This window comes from Protopterus annectens, chromosome 4.part0 (assembly GCF_019279795.1).
Source record: "Protopterus annectens isolate FY-2018-M chromosome 4.part0, PAN1.0, whole genome shotgun sequence".
Classification (NCBI taxonomy): Eukaryota; Metazoa; Chordata; order Ceratodontiformes; family Protopteridae; genus Protopterus; species Protopterus annectens.
Genome location: NC_056733.1, coordinates 743,051,659 through 743,067,319, shown reverse-complemented (window position 1 = coordinate 743,067,319; position 15,661 = coordinate 743,051,659). Strand labels below are relative to the sequence as shown.

Here is a 15,661-nt window from a genome sequence, read left to right as displayed (position 1 = left end):
TGGTTTTGCCAGTCCTGCATGATGGGAATAAATGAGCTCATAGGGGACATTGTAGATTTTAGAGGTGAGGGGGACATGTGGGCTAAAAAATAAAACCATGTATTTATATTAGCGATAAATAATGCTGTATGCAAAGTAAGTATATTTTATGAGTAGAAAATGGGGGGGGGGGGTGTAAATAGAGTGTATGTCTTTAAATATGCTAATGCCCAGCTACATTTTCTTGTTACATGATACACTTCCTTTTTGAAGCAATCAGACGAAAGACCTCAGGCAGTATAGCAAGACATTCACGCTCTCCATATTGTTGGTCAGCATTCTGACAAACTTAAATGTTATATCCTTTTAACAATACTAAATTGTGTAAACTATGGAAAATAGTTCAGATTATGAAGTGGTTTAGTTTTGCTAAAAATGGTAAGATTCATAGCTCTGTTAGGGTGAGCTGTATTTCTTCGGTGGTATCATTCTTTGACAAGTAAGACAACCATATTGTCTACCTACATATTGCTTAGAAATGCATTAATATATTCTTTTTACTATGTGTACTTTTAGCTTTTTTATGTGTAACAAGGGTCATTAGTTTCTGATTTTCTACATATTTTTTGTGACAGTCTGTAGAGAACTGTGTATGCATTATGAGGAACCTTTCCTACCATGTGCACAGGGAAGTCCCAGGGGCTGAAAAATTCCAAGAACCAGCAGGACATCAACATGGTGGAAATAGTGGGCCAAAGAAGAAGAAAGATGATGCCGGATGCTTTGGTGGGAAGAAGGCTAAAGGTAAGTATGTTCAACATTGCAGGATCTGTACATCATTGCATGTTTACAGGGAGACTTCTAATATTTGATTTCCAGTGACACTTCAATGTCATTAGTAGTCACTTTTGTTATACGGGAGTAGTGATATTGTAATGTGGTTAATTCTTTTGGGTCAAAATATTTTAGTCTTATGTAAAGTATTGTTTTTGTTTCTCATATATTCTTCCTTCAGTTATTTATTTTACTGAAAACTGAAGAATGTAGTTTAAAATATACATCCAGTAGCTGTCTTGTTTTGTGCACTTATGTAGAAAGTAGTTATAGTTTCTTTTGCAGCACCATGTGTGTGCTTTATAATGTTCATATTTACTGGGGATGCTAGGGGAGCTAAAGCTCCCCCATTAACACAAAGCACTTGGGATTACCTTTCAAATATACTACTTTTAAAACAACAAAAATAGCACACAGGCAGGTTTTCCCGATAATTTTACTATTTTCAAAACATACACACTTGACTTTAAGTGCTTTTTGTTTGCACTGAAGCAAACTTCTTCAAAAGTCAAGACCATTAAATCGAACTCAATTTAAAATACAAATGTGGTGACGTATTTGATACCCCACCTATGCAGCAACAGTGTAACTTAAAGCTGTAAGCAATTTAAAATGCTACTAATATATATTAGGTTTAAATGTTTTACTGGTTGCTACTGTCTTAGGTTTTATTGGAGTAGCTTTTTCGTTTGGTGGATTAAATATACTACTTTTTCTGATTTTTAGTCTTGAATTCAATCAAGATTAAAAAAATCTGAATAATTACCATACCATCAAAAACATTTCTGTTATCAGTAACAATTTAACATGTCAGGATCCTCTAGAGCGAATTCCGAAATGTGGAGACTGAATGGCCAAAAGATTGGGCTTGCATATTAAGTCCGAGATGCCATCTTGATCCTCCCCACTGCAAAAAGGAGAAGAGCAGCTTTCAAGATTCGCTCTTCTCCGAGTTTTTGGTCTTTTTTTTTAGTTTGTCATCACTCAACATTTTGAGTGCCGACATTTCAGTAGGGAGCCATTCTATATCCCTTTGCAGCATAATGCTGCGAGATGAGCACATGGGAGGTTAAAAGTGAAGTACTGAAAAAGCAGGAGTGAATCATGTTGGTGTCCACTTTCTTTCTTTAAATTCCAAATGGCAGCAAGTTAATTTTCTTTTTTGTAAATAATGGCAGGGAAAGACAGATAATTGGTGTAGGCACTGCCTGTAATGTTTATTAATCTGGTTTATTTCATTTATAATTCTGTCCTTTTTTCACTTATATTACTTGGTTTAATTTTGGGGCAGTGATTACGAATTTAGTAGATATTGGTACAGAGATCATTTAAACTATCTGGTGAGCATTTCATATACATTAATCTAAATTGAGCATTAGTTATTATTTAGTCCAGTATGCTATTTAAGTTTGATCTAGATGGCTCTATAACAAATTGTGTGTGGTTTCTTGATTATGAAAAAAATGGACATGCTGTTTTTGGACTAATAAGTTTCCATTAAAGTCTGCCATTAAGCATTAGACTTCCTTCAGTATTCACTTTAAGGATGTCTTATAAAGCTGTCTGAAGAACTGTAGGGCTTGAAGGAGGAAGAATGTAAACTACTGCTCCGGTGAGCTTGGCTTTATTACTCATTGAGAGCTAACAGGTTAGCCAGTTCAGAGCATTTTCATATTGTTTCAAGAAGCTAAACTTGATTTCTGGATACTTATGATGACAGCTCTGTTTTTTTTTTCTTTTACATGGTTTGTTATTTAGGTGTACATGACATTTAATTTGGATGAAAGTGGAGCAGAATGTATTACAGTTGCACCATGTCTCAGTTATTTCTATTACTTCAGGTGTGTATTCCATAACCCAGGCTTTTAAGCAGTTTTTTTTTTATACTGTAGGTATTTAGGTGTTACCTCCTCATATGTGATCTCATCTAATAAAACACACCCCAAATATCTCTTCCTACTCAGTTGTCCATATTTTCTTTTTTGATATACCTTAATGTACTTGACTAGGCATAACACATCTGACTTCTTTTCTGTAAAGCAAATAGTACAGTTGAGAGTTTGAACAAATTATCTTGCTAAACATTTCCCACTATTCAGACTGAAATTATTTTGCCATTTTCTGCTTTTGCAATGCCTGTTCAGTTTAAATACACTAAGACTTAAAGGTTGGCATTATATATAGAACAGCAGTGAATGTGAAATACAGGTGTACCACATCTAATATATTTTATACCTAATCTGTTTTTGTCACTTAATCAAAGCAGCATGTCAGTTTGCTAGACAGACCACCTAATGGGGCTGTCAATGGATGAAACAATTAGCTTCACTGTATAATGTGTTATGATTCTCATTTTGGAAAACTAATATGTGTGTGCATGTGTGTGCCTTCTGTGGAAGGTTGAGTGCCGGGCTGGCAACTCGACGCTGTAAAACTCCACTGCCAATCATGAGTGGACAGGTGATCCGCTGTGGCGACCCCTAACCAAGAAAAAGCTGAAAGAAAAAGAAGAATGAATGAATGTTTGGTAAAGCAAGCTGGAATTTAAGGTGTACCTGTTGTTTCATCAGAAAAAGTAGATTAGTGCATAACTCTCAACTTTTTAGAGCAAGAAATCTGGACAAAGCCATAAATAATGGGGGGGGGGCAAAAATAGGGACATTGTTTAAATGCTTCTCTTACAAACTTAAAAATCGATAGAATAATAGGTTTTACATATGAATTTTTCTGAAGGGTATGAAGCCTGGGTTTCAAATGTCTGTCATTATTTCCTGACTTCATTCTTCAATGATTTGCCAGAAAACCACAATTTTATGAGTAACAGGCCAAAAAATATGAGGCAAAAATCTGAATATTCTGCAAAAATCTCTACAGTTGAGAGGTATGTTAAATGTAAACATTATTTTATTTTTATCCTGGCAGGCTGAGACCAGATACTGTGGGTGAGAAATGGGTATGGGGGCTGTCCTATGAATGAAATTATTGACTGTTATTTGTTGGTGTAATTACAGCTCTGTAGGACTAATGTGTATTTGTGTGATGAAATCTGGAATGCAAGATGTGACTAATGTTTCTATCAAACAAAAATGCATTAATGTGATTATTTTTTTTTATCCTGGCAGGGTCAAACCAGATACTTTGAGTCTACAGTGATTATGGGGGGGTCTGTCTGTGGATCAAATGACTGGCTCTGCTGTTTGCTGTTTTAATTCTGGTTTAGTGTGGGTATTTGAGTGAAGCCAGCTAGAATAGTAAAAAAATAGTTAACAAATAATTGCCTTTCAAAAATAAGGTAGAAAATATACCACAGAAAATCTAGACCCTTAAAGCTTCCAGAGTCTTGGTGTCCCTCACACCCACAGCTGTCTAAGTGTATTTTTGACACAGTCTTGGTGGAGGGGGGTAATCATCTTCAGCCTCTGCCCTGGGTCTTACCTAGTCTAAAATTGACTGCTCAGAGGTGTGATCAGAAAGTTGCTATAGCTTATCTCAGTGCTGAAGACAGTGTGGTATTTTTTTCTTAACTTTCTTTATATTCAGACATTAGAGGCTTGCACAGTTGATCACTATAGCTTATCTAGAGGGAATGAACTGTGTAGAAGCAACATGCTAGAATGCAAACATATTGGTGTGTGTGTGTGTGTGTGTGTGTATATATATATATATATATATATATATATATATATATATATATATATACACACAATATAATAGTTATGATGATCTTTTGGTGGTAGTGATAAGGACTCATGTTGTTATGTGTTCATACGCCTGACAACATCAAGCTGGAAATGATACTTTTATCCAAGTCTGACATCAGAGGTATATACAGGATGTGGCTATCTTTTGGGTTTTAGTGTTGAGGAGGTACTCTGTCTATATGTATGAGAGCAGCAATGTAAAATATGTATGATTGTGACCATTTGTTCTTTCACTTTCATCCCAGTCTTACAACAAAAGAGGTGTATAAAAAGTGACCATCTTTTTATGGGGCAAGGGAGGAAGGCAGGCACTATTTCCATGTATGATTTATGTATTCTTGTATGCATTTATCTTTTTATTTATTGGGAAATAATATTTTGTCAACTTTGAATACTAAACCTTGGGCACAACTTATTTCTTTCCTTAGTCAACATTTCTGTTTAGGTTGTCGCCGGATCAAAAGGATGGAAAATGTCTCTAAGTGGTACGAGTATTTTAGTAGCAGAGTATTTTAAACACAATAGTTTCTGTGGGAGTAGCGGCCCAAAGATCCCCAGCCTATTTCAGTTATTTTTGTGCACTTTTGCCCAGTTTCATTGTTGAAAGCATGGGGAAAAGCTGAAGAGTAAGACACGGCTTACAAGCTCAAGAAAGAAGCCATCGCGGGTGGGGGGGGGCAAAAAATAAGGTGTTCATATTTGGCTAACCTTAATACCTGCTGTTATATGGATTCTGCTTATGTCTTTGATATAGGTATGAAATGTACTTGCTTTACAAAATCTGATGTTCACAGCTTCATATGTCCATTTCCAAATAAGCAAAACAGCTCACTTAGGAGAGTGTAGACTGAAACTCTAAATGACTCTGGTTCAGTCCACCACTTTGGGGTGGGTTTGGTGTAATGGTTAAGGTCTTTACATCATAGACAGAAATTGCAGGGTTTGGTTCTGACCTTGGGTAATTGGCTAGACCAAAAGGAAAATGGCCCTTCAGGGCAGTTAGCCTACTATTCACTCATGAACATGAGTATACCAACAGGTGCGACTGTCTACTACTGAATGATTGCTGACATTGTGTTTGGTCAGCAGTAGCTCCCCCATCCATACCTTTCTGGATCCGCCACTGATGTTTGTGAGGGATGTTGCTAAAATGACAAAAAGAGCACAGCATAACAATTTTTAATAGGAATGTGATGAAGCTTTACTGTTGCATTTTAAGAAATAACTTCAGCAGATGTAAACATCACTAGCATGACTGTAGTCTCTAATGTTTGCATTGTTGAATAAGACAGTAGCTGATTTTTTACTAGCATATAGCTGATCATATAGATGTAAATATGATAATAATCACTAGAAGATCAGCTGTTCTAGTTAAAAGATTTCATAGAACAAATACCTTATGACATTACTCTTAACAAAGTTTAGCTGAATGAAATGCATTAAAAATGTAATCTAAGATTTTTGAATGAGGGGTATTTTATCACTGATGCATAAGATTCGGGATATTGTTAACTTCATCAGTCTGCCATTGGTATAAATTTTTCAGCAGAACCTGAAGTGTAGCTCTTGCTGATTTTGGCATTGTGTTCGGGTGTAGCATGTTGTCTCATACTAGAATATTCTACATTAATTTTGATGTGAGCCTTCATTTGTTCATCCGATTAAAAAAATGTATTCCTTGCTCAATAAGATAAAAGCTTCCACAACTGTGTAACATAATAGGGTAAACACCAGTGTGTTGTGAACTTTGTAAAGTAGCAATGGTCATGAAATTAGAATATTATAATCTGTATAGACGTGTGGCTCATCAAAGTAAGTAGGGGATGGAGGCAGCATAAGTTATAAAATACTTCTATTTCAAAGACGTACTTTAAGCATCTCCCTCAGCCGCACTATCTTACTGTGATAAATATTCCATTGGTCGAGTAACGTTTGAAAGACTTGCATGAATGGGCGTTCCTTCGTTGAAGGTTGGGCATCGAGCTAACACCTCGGCACCGTAAAAATCTACTGCCAATCATTAGCGGACCAGAGTTCCACTGTGGCAACCCCTAACCGGGAAAAGCTGAAAGAAAAACAACATACATGCATTTTCTGTTAAATCTCAAAATACTACTCGGTGCTCCTGAGTGTTGCACAGATGCCAAAGTATCCAGTCTAGAGTAGTTGTAGGAAATTCTTTTGTACTCTGGGACTGAATGCTCAGCATATTCTTAAGAAATTTGGCAATGCTTTTCCAAGTATTTTATATTTCTTTGCACTTTGTTGACTGAGTTAGTCTCACTAAGCCAGTAGCTTCTTTTCAGGAAAGACCCGAGGTGGTATTCATACTGACTAAGGGGAAATTTGACCAGGCATCAGGAAAGTTACGTGTACTTTTTTCTGATAAGTGTTACAGGATCTTTTACATCCACCTCAGTTACCACCAACTTGAGCAGATGGGATCTCAGTTTAACATTTCATCTGAAGGATGGAACATTAGTGGTACACCTTCCCCTTTAGGCTGCGCTACAGTGTCAGTGTTGGAAAAATTAATCCAAGCACCTTGTGTGAGAATAGAACCCACACAGGAAGTGTAGTACCTGTTGAAAAACAGGCTAAGTAGTAGCTTCACTTAGGCCCACACCTGAAGAAAAGTGACAATGTAGCTGCTGACTTAACAGTGTGAGACCTCTCCACTCCTTGTACATTTAACAAGAGGGATTTAACAGAAAGACATGAACAACCTAACAGTTTGAGTCTGTTGTCTCTAAAAAGCACGCAATTTCTGCATTTAGTAAAAGAAGTAAACGCGTATAATGTTTTTCTTAAATAGTTCTTCCAAAGTAATATCTGAGTTGTCTTTGCGCTCCTTATGCATCCAGAAACCTTTGTCCATTTTACTCCTGCTATAGGCAAACATGCAAGGAGCTACAGAAATTCATTGAGAGGTTTTCATCAAAAAGATCACTGTTGCTTTCAGATGTCCCCTTTAGAGGGTCACCCTCTCCATGCTGCAGTTGCCAGTAAGATGCATGGTATAAAGAAGAGAGGTGACTGCACCATCTTCAGTTCTTTTTTTCCCCCAAAAACCTTTGGAAGTCTGCCAGTGTCATCATAAGCAATCCCTAGAGCACCAGTATGTATGCAGTTGGAATTTTTCATTTTTACCTAGATACAGCATTTTTGGATTGCATTGCAATTACTTGATTAGTTATGAGAAACGAAGATCTTTCTGAGACCAGTGTCATCCTTGGGAAAGATCACCAGGAAAGGTGCATTGGGCTGACAGATTTCACTAAAGGACTTTATTCTTTATTGTCTTTTTCCTGCTTTGGGCCTTTTTATAAAGTATCTGACTGTAAACTGTGTGCATTACGTCATAAAAAACTCTGTTGTGAAGAGTGTAAACTCAAAGCGCATTCTAAAAGCATATAAAATCATAGCTTTGGGGCAAGAGGCAGGCAGTCATGAATCTGAGGGATAGGCATCTCAAATGTGAGTATCTAGGGAGTGTCAGTGACCTAAAATTGAACAGGAATTCAGTTTCAAAACCTTCCAAAGCCAGGGACCATAAGGCCTTTGTGACCCTGTCAATAATGCAAGGGCCTGAGTTTGGCAAGTTCCCAGAGGTGCAGGCTAGTTATTTAGTTTGGATCTGTACAGGTCCCCTCATTGCTCAGTTATGATACTGGTGATGATGAGTCTTCAAGATCCCTCCTGGTGAATGTTTCCCTCAGAGGAGCACTAAATGCATTGTAGAAACATTTTAAATTGGGTAGTCAAAGTGCTGTCTGACCCTTGTAAAGACTGTCTGGACATTTTTAGGACTAGGACAACCTGCATCCAGTACTATTTCTCCTCGTATGTTGTTCTGCAGGGATGCTTTCAAAGGCACCTCTTTTGAGCCTGGCTTACAACCATGGCCTCCCAAAGAAAATGTATGTTGTTGTTTGTCTTTCGGCTTTTCGTATTTATACAAAAACACATTGGCCATTCCTACAGTCATTTCCCTTAATGTAACTAGCAATCAAACCAAAGGGTAACAAGTCACACAGACAAACCATTCAGTAAAATTTGCATGTAAAACCCAGCCAGGCTAGAGTTTTCTGTGTGTGATACCTTAAACCTCCTGTAACGAGGGCCATTGCATATATCCAAATGATATATTAAGGATATCGTATGTTTCAGCTACAATTTTATCTGAAGCAGAATGGAGCAAGAAAAAAATCAAAAAGGCTTCTGAATGCTCGTGACTTTTTTTTTACTTTTTAAGTCTTTATGGTTACATTCAGGCCAGTAAAGCCATACCCCGCTAACTGTGGGTATGCATGTTTTGGTCTTTTTATTGATCTCATCAGCTCAGCATAAGTGGATAGTTTGGCTATACTTCAGAACACAGGGTCTTTAAATCTGAATGTAACCATAAAGACTTAAAAGTAAAAAAGACATGGACATTCCGAAGCCTTTTTGAGTTTTTCTTCCACCTTTCTGCTTCAGATAAAACTGTTTATTGTCTTGTTCTTTTTAACTTTCTTTAGATTTCCTGATTGCCTTTGTCTTCTTGTTAATCTTCCCTGCCACATTCCTTCAGACCCATAACAATATTTCTTTCTTGTTTGTGTTGCTAAAAAGGTCAGTCAGACAAATTAAAAATCAATCAAGATAGCTTGTCTTTTCTGAAATCTTTATTGATCTTGAAACGTCACAAAACAGAAACATGCACAATCACTGTGCAATCTACATCAATTACCTTCTTTCAGGTCTTCATTTGAATAGCTCATTTCAACAATTAGCTCAGTCCTTCACCTTTATTTTCCATTGTTCTCATTTCAGTACTATAAGAATACACATTTCATATTGTATATATCTCTTTAGAAGGGTGTTTTCCTTTAAAATACAGCAGACACTCATATACTCATGTTTATAAATTACTTTATGCCATTTTGCATTAACTGTACTATTTACTGCACAACGGAATGCATCTTCCCAGAGAATATAAGAAAAACGTATCGTCTTCATATCTTCACTATTTCTCTTTAATTCTGTTATGCACAAATTCATGCTAAGTATACTTTTAATATTTTTCTTGAGCAGTTCAGTTCTGATCTTTTTTGCCAACAGATTTGTCATACTGAGATGCTTGCTGTTACAGCGAGATCCTTCTATCCAGCATCCTCAAAGCCCTATATCAACATACAGGTTGTCATGCCTGACCTATTGTTCACAGATGATATAATGCTACAAATGTTTTCATGCCTTCTCAGGACTCCCCTTCCTAAACAAATAAATTGCTTTGTTAAGGTACAAAATAACTTTAATACAACACAGTTCAGCAGAGAATAATAATCTCATTTATTGCAGAGAACACACATATATAGACTAGGAAATCAAGGTCCTATCTCATTGAACAATAGTACCTTGAATTATTTACACCATTTTTGATCAAATGCAGCACTATTTTAAGTTTAACTATTAAATATAGCCACCGACCGATTGAATGTGAACATTACAGCATTAATTTTGCTAGCTAAGATCGTCTGACTCTGTATCTGTACTTTCCGTATTAGACACAACTTCTTGTTGTGTCTTTCAGCTTATCCCGGTTAGGGGTCGCCACAGCGGAACTCCGTTCCGCTAATGTTTGGTATTGGATTTTTACGTGCCGAGTTACCAGCCCTGACGCACAACCTTCAATGAAGGCACGCCCACTCACGCATGCCTCCATGCAGAAGACGCTCTAGCTGAGAATCGAACGCGACAACATCTTGCTGTGAGGCGATAATGCTACCGCAGCACATTAGACACAACCTCTGAATTCCAGAAAAGAATTGCACTTGCCATGTTGGTACTTAATTGTTGGAAGGAAAAAATCTTCAGAACCAGGCTAAAACAATCAGGACTACATCTTGAAACGAAAATGTATTTAAAATAACAAACACATTTTTCTTTCATTGTAACTTCTCCCTTCATAAAAAGTAGCAATGCTTAATATTTCTAAAAGCTTAGATAATTTAAATACTTTCTAGATCGAGCATGTGTGTTCTCTGCAATAAATGAGATTATTATTCTCTGCTGAACTGTGTTGTATTAAAGTTATTTTGTACCTTAAGAAAGCAATTTATTTGTTTAGGAAGGGGAGAGATGAGAAGGCATGATAAGCAGGTAGAATTCCTGTGCCAGAAATAGAACCATCCCCAAGTTCCATGTGATCTAGTCCTTGAAAAGAAGTCTTTTGACCATCATGATAATAAGTCCAAATAGTATCTATTTTCCCAGATGGATTCAGAATGTCTTTTATATCTCTCCTACGATGAGCATTACAAATCTTTCCATCAGCTAAGGTTCATAGCTTCATAGTTGTGTACTAGGCTAACAAACACAGCCCCATCATAACATTTCCACGTGAAGTTGCAAACGCTATTTCTGACAAAATGATAGCAAATTAGTCCTTTTATTAAATTATCAAAATTGTCATTTATTGACAATTTAAATGTTACCATTGAAAGGGGACAGGTGTAATTTTATCTTTATAATTTTTAGTAACTAAAATAATATGAAATGTGGAATGAAGGTCTGTGTCAGTCTCTGGTATTGGAATGAGTAAAATACCCCATCATGTGCACAAACCCAACAGTCACTGACATTAATAGTCTTACTATATGTATATAAGGCAGCAGAAAAAGTATTACATTTAGGATGCAAATAAGGTGTTCCACATTCAGTACTGACCAAGTGCCTGTCCCTAGTTCTTGTGATACACTTATCTCTAATAAGAAACAATTGAGCACTTACAGTTTTGATAGTTTCAGATGATAATGTGCTCAAAATTCCAGATGAAAAAAGTTGGCAAAATAAATGATGAAAATTATAGTAGCTGTTCTGATAATAGGTCCGTATGAAAATCAAGCATGTTGAGTTGAAGAGGGTTTTGAAGAAACTTAATAGTTCATATAAAATTGATTTCCAAATAAACTCCTACCAGATGTGGTGATTGTATACAATCCCACAAATGGTCATTGGTTACTTGATGCATTTTTTGGTCCATTGTCCAAAAAGCATGATGAATCCTTGATGTCTGGTTTAGAAGCAAGGAAAAATAATGTTGATGTTGAAGAGGAAGCATTGTTAAGTCTTATCTGTGACCAAGATGATATTATGGAGTCCTTCGATTTCACCTCCAGATTTAATTTGATTGGCAGATCACTTGATTTCACATCCAGATTTTGTTTGGATGACAAAATGCAAAAGTGTTCAATCTTCATTTCCAGATGCAATGGTGTCCCTGGTTTTTCATCTGGTATGATTTGCAGTAAGCTGTGCTGTTTCTTGAGAGATGACGGTGGTGGTATCTCGATTGCACTCGTCACATAGGAGAGTTTTCCTGACATATGGCACATGAATCCAGGTGGGCAGTCCTTTGCTTCGGATAACAGTAGCAGTTATAAGCAACTCTTAGCGTACTCCTCAGGGGCCCATCTCATTTGCTCACTCAAAAAAAAAAAACACTTTATTCGTCTGCTTTTACTGTATTTGTGTTTCTTCCTACTTTATTTTGCTTTTGCATCATCTTAAAAATACTCAATTGTATTTATTACTGCTTGGTGTAACTATCATTCTAAGCCTTTTGGTTTAAGCACTTGGGCTACAGACTAGTTGTTTTACATTAAGAAGGTTTGTGGTCTGCACTGTTGTAGCAGGACAGGTAGCTTACATCCTTCTATGTTGGGAACTGCTGATTGAAGGCCCAGTGTCTTGTTATTCTAAAAGTGTATTAGTTCTGGTTTAAGCACTTGGGCTTCAGGCCAGTTATTTTACATTAAGAAGGTTTGTGGTCTACACTCTTGTGGGAGGAGAGGCTGGACTCTGCCCTTCTGAGCTGGGAATTTCTGGTTAGAGGCTTATAGTGCCTGCATAGTTGAACTGTTTCTTACTGAAATTGGTGTGCCTTGTTTGCTGTCGCATAAACTAGATTCAGGCCTGCTGAATCTAGCTTTGTTTGTATAACATGAGCACTAATCCAGGTCTTCTTTTTTGGAGAAGGTTCCCCTGCACCACACTGGCAGGCGTGTGCAGTTAAAACTTGTCTGATTGAAGACTACTGGAACAGGGCTCAGTTTTGAGAGTTTTTTTACTGGTTAATTGGGTAATTTGCTTAAAAGCCTCTTCTGATTGTTTGTAGTCATCTAAAGCTGTTTAAGTGTATTTTTTACTGTTTTTGCCTTATCTTTTCAAAAAAAAAATTCTTTGTTTCCCACATTTCTAAGATAGTATAGTCCAGTTTTCAGGCTAGTGCTGAATTCAGGGCTGTGTTACAAGTTTCTGAGTTGCCCATACCTTACTTGGATAGAAGGAAGTTTCTCTGTTCACCAGAAAGAGAGGGAGCTTTGAGCAGCCATCTGTCCCTGGACTAGTGGTTCCAGCCCAGAAGTTAGTAGTTTATAGGCCATTTTGGGCAAATTTCTATCTCTTTCATTTCCCTGCTGTAAAAACCACGTTCACACTATTTTGCACGTCTGGGCAACGGTGGTTAACTAGGGCTAAATTATTCCCGGCTCAACCAAGTCTCCTCTTTAGTTTTTCCCTTGAAAGTAGTCTAACACTCAACCTAAGCACTTAAAAATCATCTTACAGTCCAGCACTTGCTCAGCCCTAATAGCAAGCACTAATACACCCCAACACTTGATTGCCCAGCAGGGCAAGGCTCATTATTCACCCTTTACCAACCAAGCGACTAAGCAGCTCACCCTACTATTCAGGCATGACCAAAGGGCAATTTCAGATATACTCTCCAGTCCAGCTGGTGAACCTGGGTATCCTGAGGCAATGTTACAACGGCCTCATGTACACAGACAACCCTCCCCTCCTACCACAAAACATTAACATATGCGAGAGATGCAATTATATAGCTAAATTGGAGGCTTAGCTCTCTCCACCCAAGACTGGAACAGGCAGTCATGAGGAGAAGATTAACACTTGCACCACACTTCCAGCCTCACATAGACATACTAAATCAGCACTGGCAAAAAATACACAAAATCATACTCAGAGGCTCGAAATAAAAACCTGCAAAAGCATTAGAGACCTCCAAAGCAGACACCAAAAAAACCTGCCCCTCCTGTCACAAACCAGACAACACATAAAACACAAAATCAGTGTGCCACACAATCACAGCCCTTAAGGCGAAATAACATACTTAACACACTAATAATAGGCGACTCTATAGTCAGGCACACTGACATCCCACTCACTAGGCTGGACAAGGAGAAGGTTACTGTTAGCTGCCTTTCGGGAGCCAGAATCCGCCACATAACACAAGCACTCAGGTCACTCCAGAACAAGTACAAACATGAATCTCTCATTGTTCATGTTGGTGTGAATGACCTGAGACGTACCTCCCTGGACTACATGAAAAGAGACATGGAAGAGCTCTCTGATCATGTAGTCCAGGCAGGTATGACCCTGACCCTGAGTAGCATCCTGCCCTCACCAAGAATGATACCACAGTATAAAGAAAAAATGATCAATTTCAACAATTGGCTAAGCTTCTGGTGTCATTCAAAGGGAATCCAGTGACTATCAGCCTGGGACGACATGCTCTACAAGCCTTATTGCTTCGCAAGAAACGGCTTGCACCTGTCACCCCTAGGCTTTTGAATACTGGCCAAGGCTCTTGCTGCCCCCATAGTGCCTTTTTTAGGCAAGGCTCAAAAGTCAAACCCACCTCCATAAACAGCACAAATAAAAAAAATGAGGGTTATGCTACTCAACGCCAGGAGTTTAAATCTCAAAATGCACATGCTCGAAGCACTCCTCAGTATGGAGAACGTCGACATCTGCACAGTAACTGAAACCTGTTTCAAGGCTCCACAGAGCACCCCAGCACTACTGGGCTACAACTCGTACTACACATTTCAGCCACAGAACATGGACTGAAACACAAAAGGAGGGGATGTATCCACATCCATAGTGGCGCAGCATGATACCTCTGAGATCATCTATGTGCAACTAACATTGGGCAAATCTGCAATGCAAATTGTGGCCTGCTACAGGTCACCCTCCATGACCCAGGACCACCACTTCGCCTTTCTGGAGACACTGGAAAACATGAAGGTCCTACCAAACACCCTGATATTGGGCAATTTCAATTACTCTACCGTTAACTGGGAAAACTACTCAAGTACAAACTCCCAGGTCCAGCGCTTCCTGAATTTATCAACTCAAATGCCCTGGATCATCTGGTAAACTCCCCTACCAGAGGTGAAAACATGTTGAACCTGGTCATCACCAACATGGGCGACAGGTGTTCCGCACCGGAGGTCAACCCATCACTGGTTAGATCAGACCATAAACTAATCACTCTGGATGTCCACACCACACCACCACCCCTAACCAAGGAAACCACAGTGAAAAACTTTTCTATAGCAAACTTCACCTTACTTAAGACAGAGGTGGTAAGTTTCACAGCCCCCACGCTAAAGGATAACAGTGTCCAAGATGCAGGAACCTTTACAAATGCACTCTATGAGCACCTACAAGGATGCATGGATCATGCCATCCCTAGCAAAACCAATACTCACTCCCCTAAGAGAAGGAAACCAGTCTGGTGGACCCCTGCCATAAACAGGCTATACAATAAAAGGAGGAAACTCATTCAGAAAAAAAGCAAATCCCAAGAAGGAAAGACATCTCTGATCAGTATCAGTAAGAAACCAGAGTCCCTCATAAAATCATCCAAGGATACGAAAGATAACCACAAACACTTCTTTAGCTAAGTCAAGAATCTAAGTGGCAACTCGCAGATATGCTCTGAGCTAGTGCAAGATAGCACAAAGTATACTGAACCTACTGATATTGCCAACATCCTGACAGATAGATTCAGTGCAAACTTCACCCCCCTCTCACGCCCAAAACGGCCCACAACAATACCAGAAAAGTGTAGTGTCCCAGAAATCACAGACACACAGGTGAAAACAGCCCTTTCAAAAGCCAAAAGCACAGCGTCAATCGGGCCAGATGGTGTCCCAGGCTGCGTCTTGCAAGAACTACAGAACAAACTAACCCCCCACGTAAACACACCATTCAACTTCAGCCTCTCCACAGGCTACGTGCCCATAGAATGGCTCACAGCAATGGTTATTCCGCTCCACAAAGGAGGGGCCACAACT

General features: G+C 38.5%; 1 protein-coding gene across 1 annotated transcript in view; it reads left to right on the top strand.

The window, feature by feature from the left end:
* Positions 1–15,661, top strand: part of ARVCF (ARVCF delta catenin family member) — a 2,347,833-nt gene that overhangs the window by 1,366,858 nt on the left and 965,314 nt on the right. Inside the window, exon 7 of the mRNA XM_044068704.1 lies at positions 615–783. Coding sequence (XP_043924639.1) covers positions 615–783 — 169 coding nt within the window. The remainder of the gene's footprint in view (positions 1–614; positions 784–15,661) is intronic.